General features: G+C 43.0%; 1 protein-coding gene across 1 annotated transcript in view; it reads left to right on the top strand.

Moving 5' to 3' along the window:
- EXD1 (exonuclease 3'-5' domain containing 1) overlaps nt 1–9,841 on the top strand; it is a 39,995-nt gene extending 30,154 nt beyond the window's left edge. The window contains exons 8-12 of the mRNA XM_017530890.2: nt 1,498–1,602; nt 1,680–1,760; nt 4,615–4,758; nt 5,735–5,926; nt 8,685–9,841. Coding sequence (XP_017386379.1) covers nt 1,498–1,602; nt 1,680–1,760; nt 4,615–4,758; nt 5,735–5,926; nt 8,685–9,347 — 1,185 coding nt within the window. The 3' untranslated portion in view covers nt 9,348–9,841. The remainder of the gene's footprint in view (nt 1–1,497; nt 1,603–1,679; nt 1,761–4,614; nt 4,759–5,734; nt 5,927–8,684) is intronic.
- Nucleotides 9,842–13,401: the final 3,560 nt, after the last annotated feature.

Here is a 13,401-nt window from a genome sequence, read left to right as displayed (position 1 = left end):
TGAAACAGAGTCTCACTCTGTTGCCCAGGCTAGAGTACAGTGGCAAGACCTTGGCTCACTGCAACCTCCATCTCCTGGGTTCAAGCAATTCTCCTGCCTCAGCCTCCCAAGTAGCTAGGACTACATAAGCCCATCAGCATGCCTGGCTATTTTTTGTACTTTCATTAGAGACAGGGTTTCACTGGCCAGGCTGGTCTCAAACTCCTGACCTCAGGTGATCTGCCCGCCTTGGTCTCCCAAAGTGCTGGGATTACAGGCCTGAGCCACTGTGCCCAGCCAACATTGTTTCTGATCACAAAAATCACAAAAGCAGCATAGCTGGATGATCTGCTAAGACAGGAAAGACAAAAAAAAATCCAGATGCCAGACATGGTGGCTCATGTCTATATCTCATGACTTTGGAGGCTGAGGTGGGAGGATCACTTGAGGCCAGGAGTTCAAGTCTAGCTGGGGCACCAAGCAAGACCCCTGTCTGTACAAAAAAACAAACAAACAAAAAAAATTAATTTAAAACACAACATCCAAATGAATCAAGAAAGCTGGGCATGTGACAGTCTGATACCATTTCTGTCATCTCAAGAGCTGAACTATGTTATAACTACAATTGCCAGACATACCTAGCACCCATTCTCAGAACTTTCATGATACATAGCACTTTGGGAGGCCAAGGCAGATGGATCATGAGGTCAGACATTCAAGACCAGCCTGGCCAACATGGTGAAACTACATCTCTACTAAAAATACAAAAATTGGCTGGGTGTGGTGGCACATGCCTGTAATCCCAGCTACTTGGGAACCTGAGATGGGAGAGTTGCTTGAACCCATGAGGTGGAGGCAGTAGTGAGTCAGGATTGTGCCATTGCATTCCAGCCTGGGTGAAAGAGCAAGCCTTCATCATCATCCTCTCTCTCTGTCTATATATATATATATATAAACCCTAAAAACATTACTCTAGGCCAGGTGAGGTTGCTCACATCTGTAATCCCAGCACTTTGGGAGGCCAAGGAAGGAGGATTGCTTCAGCTGAGGAGTTTGAGACCAGCCTGGGCAATGTAGCAAGACCTTGTCTGTATTAAAAATTTAAAAAAAAAAAAAATTGGCTGGGTGTGGTGGCTCATGCCTGTAATCTCAACATTTGGAAGGCCAAAGAGGTCAGGAGTTTGAGACCAGCCTCGCCAACATGGTGAAACCCTGTCTCTACTAAAAATACAAAAATTAGCTGGGCATGGTGGCAGATGACTATAATCCCAGCTACTAGAGAGACTGAGACAGGAGAATTGCTGGAAGCCAGGAGATGGAAGCTGCAGTGAGACGAGATTGGGCCACTGCACTCCAGCCTGGGAGATAGAGTGAAACTCTGTCTCTAAATAAATAAATAGATAGATGAAGTGAAGATGTTAGATATTTTAACACATGTCTTTTACTTTTCATCCTCAGATTTCCCTTCCTTAGTTCTTCTTTATCCTATGATGTGTGTGTCTGAATGGTCTATTGTAGGTGGCCACAAATTGCCGAGTTTATTTATTTGACATTTTCCTTCTGGGAAGTCGAGCTTTCAACAATGGACTTCAGATGATATTAGAAGACAAGAGAATTTTGAAGGTAAGTGTGTAAACCAATTCCTGCGCTATTATGATTAGCAGCCTGGTTCTAATAACTGTTCTCTTCTGATTCCTTAGGTTATCCATGATTGTCGTTGGCTTTCTGATTGCCTCTCTCATCAGTATGGAATTTTGCTGAATAATGTCTTTGACACACAGGTACATGAAGGGAAGCACTGGATTCAAACCAATATACACAGCTCCTGTTGATAAAAGGGCTCCTGCTCACTTTGGCAGCACATATACTAAAATTGGAACATTAAAAGGGCTCATCTGGTCATCTGATAAGTGAAAGTCTTTTTAATTTTTTTTTTTTGGTGCCCCTTTTCTGCTCACTTCTCATGTAAAATGTTTGTACAATATGTGAGAAGATTTGGTGTACTCTAAAAGCACTGCAGAGAAGATACTTAAAATTATTTAGAAAGATGTTTTCCTCATTTTGCTCCAGAATTTGTCAAATAAGAAGCAAGATCCATAGTCCATAGCACTGTGAATCTTGAGCAATTTAGGGATCATTCAGAAGCCTGACATGGGAGATGTAGTGTGAGAGAACAATCAAATATCTGCCTTTACCACATATGTAACAATTATGGCAAACTGACATCTAACTCAGGAGTACAGGTTGTCCTGCATATGCCCCCCAAATCTATTTGGGCCCAAAAAAGCCTGAAGCAATATAATTTGTCTGTCATCTAAGGGACCTTAGAGAAATAAAAATTCCCTAGATTTCTCCAGCCTGGGTAACATGAGTGAAACTCCGTCTCAAAAAAAAAAAAAAAAAAAAAAAAATTCCCTAGATTCTACTAACTATTATGGTTTTGTTATTATTATTATCATTTAGAAGCAGGGTCTTACTATGTTGCCCAAGCTAGTCTCAAACTCTTACGCTCAAGCCATCCTCCTGCCTCAGCCACCCAAGTAAAGGATGAACCTCTACTATCTCTTAGAGCTGATCTAGTTTTCTGGTTTGGCTGTGAGAGCACTAAAACCACTAGTTTTCATTATGTTTTCTTTAGGTACTTCTAGTCTTTTAGGTTTATGACTGAAAGGGAAATCTTGACTGCAGAAGCCTAGAGCCTTTGGAGAGAAATTGAACTACTGAGTTGGCCAATTATTTTTGAGCAGCAATCCCCATTCAATTTTATGTTACTATATTTGGTACACTTTTTCTGTTTATGTATCTATCCACAATGAATTTGCTGCCATTTCTAACTTACATGTTCCTTTCTGCCTTCTTTCAGGATGTTTCACTAAGTAGAGATTGCTTTTATGCTTACTCTAAACTCTAAGATAATTGCTGCTTGTTTCCTTGAGGCCTTTAGGCTTCTTGATTAGATCTTATACATATTGTCTAATGAAGACCTTGGCATACCTGTTCATGTTTTTCTTTTCAGATTTACATAGTCCAAGAAGCAGAAACTTCACCAATTTGTTTTTCTATAACAAAATTTTAGTTTCTTGCTGCTGTAACAAATCATCACAAATTTAGTGGCCTAAAACAGTGTAAATTTATTACTTTGTTTTAGGGGTCAGAAATCTTGAATCATTTTCACTAGGGTAAAGTCAAGGTGTTCTGCACAGCTGGTTTCTTCTAGAGGCTCTGAAGAGAGAGTTTCCTTGCCTTTTTCAGCTTTTAGCAGCCAGCTGTATTCCTTGGCTTGTAGCCCCTTCCTCCATTTTCAGAGTGCATCACTGTAATCTCTGCTTCCATCATCACATCACCTTCTCCTCTGACTATAGTAAAATATCCCTGAGCCCTGCTCTTAAAAAAGCACTTGTTTACCTGAATTGAACCTTAGAAAGACTGGGGAAAAAAACAACACTTGTTGGCCGGGTGCAGTGGCTCACGCCTGTAATCCCAGTACTTTGGGAGGCCGAGACGGGCGAATCACAAAGTCAAGAAATTGAAACCATCCTGGCCAACATGGTGAAACCCCATCTCTAATAAAAATAAAAAAATTAGGCGTGGTGGCGCGTGCCTATAATCTCAGCTACTCAGGAGGCTGAGACAGGAGAATAGTTTGAACCCCAGAGGTGGAGGTTGCAGCGAGCCGAGATTGCACCATTGCACTCCAGCTCTGAGTGATAGAGCAAGACTCCATCTTGGTGGCGGGGGGTGGGGAAAAAAGTAGATAAGGACACAGTAAATTTGGATTGCTGGCTATGATGGTTTTTGCCTGTAGTCACAGTTACTGTGAAGGCTGAGGTGGGACAATTGCTTGAGCTAAGGAGTTTGGGACTGTAGGGCACTGTGCTAATTGGGTGTCCATACTGAGACTGGCATCAATGTGGTGGCCTCCTAGGAGCAGGAAGAACCACCAGGTTGCCTAAGTGAAGGTGAATGAGCCCAGGTCAGAAATGGACCAGGTCAGAACCCCCATGCTCATTAGTAGTGGAATCTTGCCTGTGAATAGCCACTGCATTCCAGCCTGGACAACATACCAGGACCCTATCTCTAAAAAAAAGTTGAGCTGGGCGTGGTAGCAGGCGTCTGTAATCCCAGCTACTTGGGAGGCTGAGGCAGGAGAATCACTTGAACCCGGGAGGCAGAGGTTGCGATGAGCTGAGATTGCACCATTGCACTCCAGCCTGGGCAATAAGAGCAAGACTCCGTCTCTAATATAAATAAATGAATAAATAAATAAATAAGTTGAAATTAGTCAGGTGTGGTAGTGTGCACCTATAATCCCAGCTACTGGGGAGGCTGAGGCAGAACAATCGCTTGAGCTTGGGAGGTGGAGGTTTTAGTCAGCTGAGATTGTGCCACTGCACAGTGCACTCCAGCCTGGGCGACAGAGCAAGACTCTACCTCCAAAAAAAAAAAAAAAAGCTTTTTTTTCCCCATTTTTTCAGAATAAGCTGACCGAACAACTTTAAATTTCATGATGACATAGTCTGTCATGTGGATCCTTGGGGAAAATGGTAGTTAGACATTTCTCTAAATATATTTCTGCCATGAGATAGCTCTCTGTATATATTCAACTGATCTGTTTGTCTTTTTAAAATACCACAGGTAGCAGATGTCCTTCAGTTTTCCATGGAAACGGGTGGCTATCTTCCAAACTGCATCACTACTTTGCAGGAGAGTTTAATCAAACACCTTAAAGTAGCCCCTAAATATCTCTCCTTTCTAGAAGAGAGACAAAAACTGATTCAGGTGAGTGTTAAAGGATGTCCTGTATGACATTATCTTTTTTTAAGTGTTTTCTGAGCAGTATTATCAGCCTATTACATAGAAAAACGACAGCTGCCATGTAATCATAGGAACATTGCCAAAATCTTAACTGTGCCAAATGGGAACAGTTTATATCTGGTCTCAAGCGGATAAAAGCCAAGATCCAGGTTTGTTGGCTATCTTAGCATTCTTAGGCCAGCCGTGGTGGCTCACGCCTGTAATCCCACCGCGTTGGGAGGCCATGGCGGGTAAATCACCTGAGGTCAGGAGTTCAAGACCAGCATGACCAACATGGTAAAATCTTGTTTCTACTAAATACATAGAAATTAGCTGGGCATGGTGGCGGGTGTCTATAATCTCAGCTACTCAGGAGGCTGAGGCAAGAAAATCACTTGAACCTAGGGTTGGGGCTGGGGTGGTAGAGGTTGAGGTGAGCCAAGATGGCACCGCTGCACACTTCACTCCAGCCTTGGCAACAGACAGAGACTCCATCTCAAAAAATAAAAATAAATAAAAAGCATTCTTGAATAAATTTTCTAGCTGGGTCAAGGGGGGAGCTTTTGTGGGAATTTCAATCGCGTCAATGGGAACAAATCACCCTAGTTATTTATCCCAAAGTAAGGAGAATTTTCTTTAGCTCCTGATAATCCTTGCATGCTAACTTAGGTCATAAATATATTGGTTACAATTCTGCTCACATAATCAAGTTTGCTGCCTCTAGCTTTGAGAAGTCTTGATTGACCAACCTGCCTCTTCCTCTACCCCTCTCTTTCTCTGTTTTACACACACACTGTTAATGTAGGAGTATGTGTGCAAGTGTGTGTATGCTCAAAGGCTATCGATAGTGTGAAAGTAGAAGGTAATAATAGAAGAAAATGATAGTGTCTTAAATTAAGCAACAGTTATTTTCTTTAACGCCTTGCTTACTATTCAGAGGAAATTGTTTTATTGTCTCCAGGAAAATCCAGAAGTATGGTTCATCCGACCTGTTTCACCCTCTTTACTGAAAATTTTGGCCCTAGAAGCAACCTACCTATTACCCCTTCGCTGGGCACTCCTAGATGAGATGATGTCTGACCTAACCACTCTGGTGGATGGATACCTAAACACATACCGTGGAGGGTCTGCAGACCGTCTTGGAGGCACCGAGGTAGCTGCAGCTCTCTGTCTTCAGAACCTCCTTTCTGCCTTCTTCCCATGGAAGGCAGACACAGTGATACTCTTGCTTAATAGCTGCAATAATTTTGATGGGGCCAACTTGGTGATAAACATTCTTAAAAGGGCAACAGCTTGGGCATGATCCATCCCCTTGAACACCTTTTCATAATATTAAGTTAGGTTTCCAAGAAATATTTCTGTCTAAGAATGGGTAAGTTTAATATTTCTGTATTTATGTATTCTATTTTATTTTTTTGAAATGAAGTCTCACTCTGTCACTAAGGCTGGAGTGCAATGGCATGATCTTAGCTCACTGCAACCTCCGCCTCTGGGGTTCCAGCAGTTCTCCTGCTTCAGCCTCCTGAGTAGCTGGGATTACAGGCATGTGCCACCACACCCAACTAATTTTTGTATTTTGGGTAGAGATGGGATTGCACGATGTTGGCCAAGCTGGTCTCGAACTCCCAACCTCAGGTGATCTGCCTGCCTTGGCCTCCCAAAGTGCTGGCATTATAGGCATGAGCCACCGCGCCTAGCCTAATACCCTTCCCCTCCCCTCCCCTTCCCACATTTCCCCTCCCCTCTTCTTTCTTTGATGGAGTCTTGCTCTGTTCCCAGGCTGGAGTGCAGTGGTGCAATATCGACTCACTGCAACCTCTGCCTCCCGGGTTTAAGCGATTCTCCTGCCCCAGCTGCCAGAGTAGCTGGAACTACAGGTGCATGCCACCACACCCAGCTAATTTTTGTATTTTTAGTAGAGACGGGATTCACCATGTTGACCAGGATGATCTCAATCCATTGACCTCGTGATCCACCCGCCTCAGCCTCCCAAAGTGCTGGGATTACAGGCGTAAGCCACCACGCTCAGCCTTTTTTTTTTTTNTTTTTTTTGAGACAGAATCTTACTCTGTCACCCAGGCTGGAGTGCAGTGGTGCAATCTTGGCTCATTGCAACCTCAACCTCCTGGGTTCAAGTGATTCTCCTCCCTCAGCCTCCTGAGTAGCTGGGATTATAAGCATGCACTACCGTGCCCAGCTAATTTTTGTATTTTTAGTAGAGATGGGGTTGGTTAGGCTGCTCTGGAACTCCTCACCTCATGTGATCTGCCCACCTCAGCCTCCCAAAGCACTGGGATTACAGGTGTGAGCCACCCGGCCCAGCCCTTTTTCCTGACTATATCAATCCACACTTGGTTGAATCCATGGATGCAGAACTCATGGATATGGAAGGTATCTCAAGAGAGAAGACTGTATATTTGTTTGAGAACATTAATATCAGGAATGTACAAAAATTGTGACAATCACCACTATTTTAGCATTTTTGAAGCTATTACTGAAACTAGAAAATAAAATATGAGCTATGAAAATTGAAAAAAGGAATCAGAATTATGACTTGCCAGTTACACAATTAAAAACCGAAGAGAATCCACTGAAAAAGACTACCACAAACAAAAAGGCAACTTTTAAAGGGCCTGGTACATATGTAAAAATTAATAGCTTTTTGATACCCATATGAGCAGCTAGAAAATATAATCAGAGCCTGGGTGTGGTGGTTCATGCCTATAATTTCAGCACTTTGGGAGGCCGAGGAAGGAGGATCACTTGAGCCCAGGAATTCAAGACCAGCCTGGGCAGTGTAGTGAAACCGTCTCTTCAAAAAATTTAAAAATTAGCCAGGTGTGGTAGCACACACCTGAAGTTCCAGCTACTCTGAGTTGGGGAGGCTTAGGTGGGAGAATTGCTTGAGCCCAAGAGGTGGAGGTTGCAGTAAGCCATGATCACACCACTGCACTTCAGCCTATGTGACAGAGCAAGGCCCTGTCACCAAAAAAAAAAAAAAAAAATTAGGCATGGTGGCATGGACTTGTGGTTCCAGCTATTCAGGAGGCTGAGGCAGGAGGATCACAAAGTTAGAGGTTACAGGAGTTAGAGGTTACAGTGAGCCATGATCACATCATTGCACTCCAGCCTAGGCAACAGAGCAAGACCCTGTCTCAAAAAAAAAAAAAAAAAAAAAACCTCTCCAAACCTGAAAGAGTTAACAAAATAAAAATGCGGAGGAAAATAAAAATGTAATCCGATGAAAAAAAATATGTATATGTATATGATCATACATGAGTAGACTATATTTGGTAGATAACACAAGAAACTAAGATGTACCTGCTAAGGCAACTGAAGCCAGGTTGGGAGACTTACTTTTCCTGTATAATTTTTATACATACGTGCATACACACACAGACACACAGCCCTATGGATTCACTGCCTTTTCAAAATATGGAAATTACTAGAAAAATGGTACTTCTATAGTTGAAGACACCAGAGGGTGCTATATGAACACATTTGAATAGACCCTCATTTACCGATTACCATTCGGTACAATAGAAGTGATTTCAGGCTGGGCATGGTGGCTCATGCCTGTAATCCCAGGACTTTGGGAGGCTGAGGCAGGTGGATCACAAGGTCAGGAGATTGAGACCATCCTGGCCAACATAGTGAAACCCTGTTTCTACTAAAACTACAAAAATTAGCTGGATGTCTGGAGTGTGCCTGTAATCCCAGCTACTCGGGAGGCTGAGGCAGGAGAATCACTTGAACCAGGGAGTCGGAGGTTGCAGTAAGCTGAGTTCACACCACTGTACTCCAACCTGGCAACAGAATGAGACTCCGTCTCAAAAAATAAAAGAAGTGATTTTAAGTACCATATTCAGAAGTTTAGTTATAGTAAACTTGTGTTCACTTTCTCTTCTTAGCCTACATGTATGGAGCTGCCAGACGAACTGCTTCAACTCAAGGACTTCCAGAAGCAGCGCAGAGAGAAAGCTGCAAGAGAATATAGGGTGAATGCACAGGGACTCCTTATAAGGACAGTGCTACAGCCAAAGAAATTAGTGACAGAGGCAGCAAGGAAACAGAATGTCAAAGGTTTCTTATTTGGCAAAAATTCTAGGATAGATAAAACTCCAAGTTTTACATCTCAAGACTTTCACGGGGATGTGAATTTACTGAAAGAAGAATCTATGAATAAACAAGCTACAAAACCTCAACATCTACCTCCCATAGAAGAAGGGGAAACCAGTGAGGATTCCAGTAACAAACTCATTTGCCCTGAGTCAAAGGGGTCAGAGGACCAGAGAATAACTCAGAAAGAACACTTTATGACAACCAAACATGAGTTGCAGGCAAATTTATCTTTGAAAGAAAAGATAGAACAGTTATTGATGGTGGAAAACAAGGAAGATTTAAAATGCACAAAACAGGCTGTTTCAGTGTCTCCTTCTCTTCCTCAGGACACCAGAGTGTCTCCAAATGAAACCTTTTATCCTACAAGAAATGCTGTGCTTTCCGCACTCCCTCCCTGTCCAGCCTTGGAGAAGACCCATTCCTGGATAAATGCCTCTCTAAATCTTCCTTAGAGATGTGCAGTTTGTTCTTGAGGCCATGCGGGTGGCTTATTTCCTTTGCCATCAGGGCCTTCCACAGTGCCTAAGTTTCTCATGTTGTACATTTAGTAATGCTTCAGTTACAGGGGAAAATTATATTCTCTTGCTTACTCTGGTGTTCATGGTATGTGGAGAACAAGAATGAATAAGTTAAATAATGGAAGAAGTATAATTTCTGATTATGTCATTGTGTGGAAATGTTCGCAGTGATCAGACTGTGTTATTTCTCATAAAAGGGTTTAGAGGATACCCTCATAGGATAGGTTTAGAGGATTTGAAGAAAGGAAAAGGGTTTAGAGGATTTGAAGAAAGGAAAAATATTGGAATCGTGGGCTTAGTTTCAGGAAGACACCATCATTTTAAAATTTTGTTTTACTTCTTGGCTTTTGGATTCCTTCAAAGGGAGCTGGTAAAACTATTAATGATTCATTTTAAAAATTGGTATCTGATAACTTTACCAGTACTTTATTCTTTTTATTTACTTACTTGTTTATTTTTCTTTCTTTCTAAAGAAGAACTTTTTATTTATTTTTTTAATTGCTCCTTGTGGAGCAGGGCTACCCCCTAGGCAGTGTCCCCAGAGTAGCCACTTTTTTCCTTTTTAAAATTTATTAACTTTATGTTTGAATGTTGAATGTGTTGTCTGTCTCATAGGCAAATAGTTAATGTTATAGGAATCAGTACTTTAGTATTTGGTTTTTTTGATGGGGTCTCACTCTGTCACCAAGGCTGGAGTGCAATGGCATGATCACTGCTCACTGCAACCTCTGCCTCCCAGGTTCAAGCTATTCTCCTGGCTCAGCCTCCTGAGTAGCTGGGGTTATAGGTGTGTGCTATACCACACTTGGCTAATTTTTTGTATTTTTAGTAGAGACGGGGTTTCACCTGTTGCCCTGGCTAGTCTCAAACTCCTGACCTCAAGTGATCCACCCTCCTCCGGCTCCCAAAGTGCTGGGATTACAGGTGTGAGCCACGGTGCCCAGCCAGTATCTTACTTTTAATTTTTTTCCTTTACTTTTAGCCGGTTTTGTCCATTTTCCTAACAAAGCAGGGACCCTGGGTTTCTTTTTAGTCTGTTATATAAACTTGAAGTCTGACTCCATTCTATTTGCCTGGAGTTAGTATACTTTCTTAGGTTGAAAGGAAGGCAGCTTGTATTGAGCCTTTTGAAATATTGAATGCTTGCAAATTGCTCACATTCTTTTGTGTAAAATAACCAATAAACCTGTATGGCATACTAAAAAATAATCTCTTTTCTTAACTGGGTCAGGGTAGAAAGCAATGTCTGGATTTCTAGGTCCAGAGTCCAGTTTATAAATCTGTGTGATTTGGCTGTTATTTTTGCACTTAGGAACAGTCTAAGATTAGGAACATCCTTGTCTGCACTAGTTGATTCTATTATGAGTGCCACTGAAAGAATTGCTATGCCTTTCCAAACTCCAGAGCCCAGATCTAATCTGGGGTTAAGTTTAAGGCAGGCTTGTCCGGGCCTGGTGGCTCTCCCCTGTAATCCCAGCACTTTGGGAGGCTGAGGCAGCTGGATGATTTGAGGTCAGCAGTCTGAGACCAGCCTAGCCAGCGTGATGTAACCCTGTCTCTGCTAAAAATACAAAAAACTGAGCCAGGTACAGTGGCATGTGCCTATAATCCTAGCTACTTGGGAGGCTGAGGCAGGAGAATCACTTGAATCCAGGAGGTAGAGGTTGCAATGAGCAGATATTGCACCACTGCAATCCAGCCTGGTCCACAGAGTGAGACTCTGTTGCAAAAAAAAAAAAAAGGCCAGACACAGTGGCTCATGCCTGTAATCCCAGCACTTTGGGAGGCCAAGGCAGGCATATCAATTGAGGTCTGGACTTTGAGACCAGCTCAGCCAACATGGTGAAACCCCCTGTCTACCAAAAATACAAAAGTTAGCTAGGTGCCAGCTGCATGAGAGGCCGAGGCAGGAGAATCTCTTGAACCCGGGAAGTGGGGACTGCAGTGAGCTGAGTTCTCACTGTTGCACTCCAGCCTGGGCAACACAGTGAGACAACGTCTCAAAAAAAAAGTTCTACTGGATAGTGCGTTTGAGAAGTACTGACTCCCCAAACTACATGAGCCTTTTGGGCTTCGGTATTCTCTCAAGTGAAACACTCATCTATACCTGAAACAGCATTTTTCTCTACGTCTTCATTCTAGCCTGGAGTGCCTACCTAAATTCTGTGTGTGTGGTTACACCCTACCACAAATTTCTGTTTTTTGCTAGATAGGGTTTAAAAAATTCCTGTTAGGCCGGGCGCGGTGGCTCACGCCTGTAATCCCAGCACTTTGGGAGGCCGAGGCGGGTGGATCACAAGGTCAAGAGATCGAGACCATCCTGGTCAACATGGTGAAACCCTGTCTCTACNTTTTTTTTGAGACAGAGTTTGAGACAGCCTGTTATTGCCCAGGCTGGAGTCCAATGGCACGGTCTCAGCTCACTGCAACCTCTGCCTCCCCAGTTCAAGTAATTCTGCCTCAACCTCCCGAGTAGCTGGGATTATAGGCATGCACCACCATGCCTGGATAATTCTGCAGTTTTAGTAGAGATGGGGTTTCTCCGTATTGCTTACACTAGTCACAAACTCCCAACCTCTGGTGATCTGCCCGCCTTGGCCTTCCAAAGTGCTGGGATTACAGGTGTGAGCCACGGAGCCCTGCCTGTTTTTGTTTGTTTGTTTGTTTTGTTTTTTCGATGGAGTCTTGCTTTGTCGCCTTTGTTAAAATTAACATGATATTAAATATAATTTGGAAAATTGCTGGGCATGGTGGTTCACACTTAGAATCCTAGCTCTTTAGGAGGCCAAGGTAGGAAGACTGCTTGAGCCTGGTGAGCTAGGATCACACCACTGCAATCCAACCTGGGCAACAGAGCAAGATCCTGCGTCTAAAAAATAAATAAAATATATAATTTGAAAAAATAGGAAAATAGAGAAAAATACCCTTATTTCTCTAATCTAATGGAAAAAGCAGGTGACATTTTTGTTAATTCCAGACTCTATGCTTACGACTTTCTTCCCACAACAAAGCTGTAATCATGCATGTGTATTTTTCCTGCCCTGTGCATGCTTTCCTGTGCTGTTTTACAAACTAAAGAATTTTAATGACTGCATAATGTTTCTAAGAAGATGTAGTATGGCTTAACTCTGGGTATATTCAGGTTGCTTCCAATGATTTCTTTCTTTCTTTCTTTTTTTTTTTTTTGAGAGAGAGTCTTGCTCTGTTGCCAGGTGCCAGGCTGGAGTGCAATCTCCATCTCCTGGGTTCAAGCAATTCTCCTGCCTCAGCCTCCCGAATAGCTGGGACTACAGCGCACACCACCATGGCCAGCTAATTTTTGTATTTTGTAGTAGAGACGGGGTTTCACCATGTTGGCCAGGATGGTTTTAATCTCTTGACCTTGTGATCTGCCCGTCTCGGCCTCCCAAAGTTCTGGGATTACAAGTGTGAGCCACCGCGCCCAGCCCTTTCCAATGATTTAATGCATACAGATTTTTCCGCCAGGGCAGTGGCGTGCCTGTAGTCCCAGCTACTCGGGAGGCTGACGCGGGAAGATCGCTTGAGCCCAGGAGTTCTGGGCTGTATGCGCTATGCCGATCGGGTGTCCGCACTAAGTTCGACATCAATATGGTGACCTCCCGGGAGCCGGGGACCACCAGGTTGCCTAAAGAGGGGTGAACCGGCCCAGGTCGGAAACAGAGCAGGTCAAAACTCCCCTGCTGATCAGTAGTGGGATTGCGCCTGTGAATAGCCACTGCACTCCAGCCTGGGCAACATAGTGAGACCCCGTCTCTTAAAAAAAAAAAAAAAAAAAAAAAAAAAAAAAAAACGAAACCCCCTCAAAAAAAAAAAAAAAAAAAAAATTCCTGTTACTCAAACCTGTTGCTAGTGCTGTATGCTATTACCCAGATTTCTTGTCTAAATTTTGAGAAATCCTGCACTTTTATCTCAACCCATTGTTGAGTTCTTTACTTTGCATTTTCCTAGTATGAGAGGTCATAAACCA

Source organism: Cebus imitator, unplaced genomic scaffold, assembly GCF_001604975.1.
Source record: "Cebus imitator isolate Cc_AM_T3 unplaced genomic scaffold, Cebus_imitator-1.0 Scaffold70, whole genome shotgun sequence".
NCBI classification, from domain to species: domain Eukaryota; kingdom Metazoa; phylum Chordata; class Mammalia; order Primates; family Cebidae; genus Cebus; species Cebus imitator.
The sequence above is the reverse complement of the archived record's forward strand: the minus strand, read 5'-3'. Positions and strand labels throughout refer to the sequence as shown.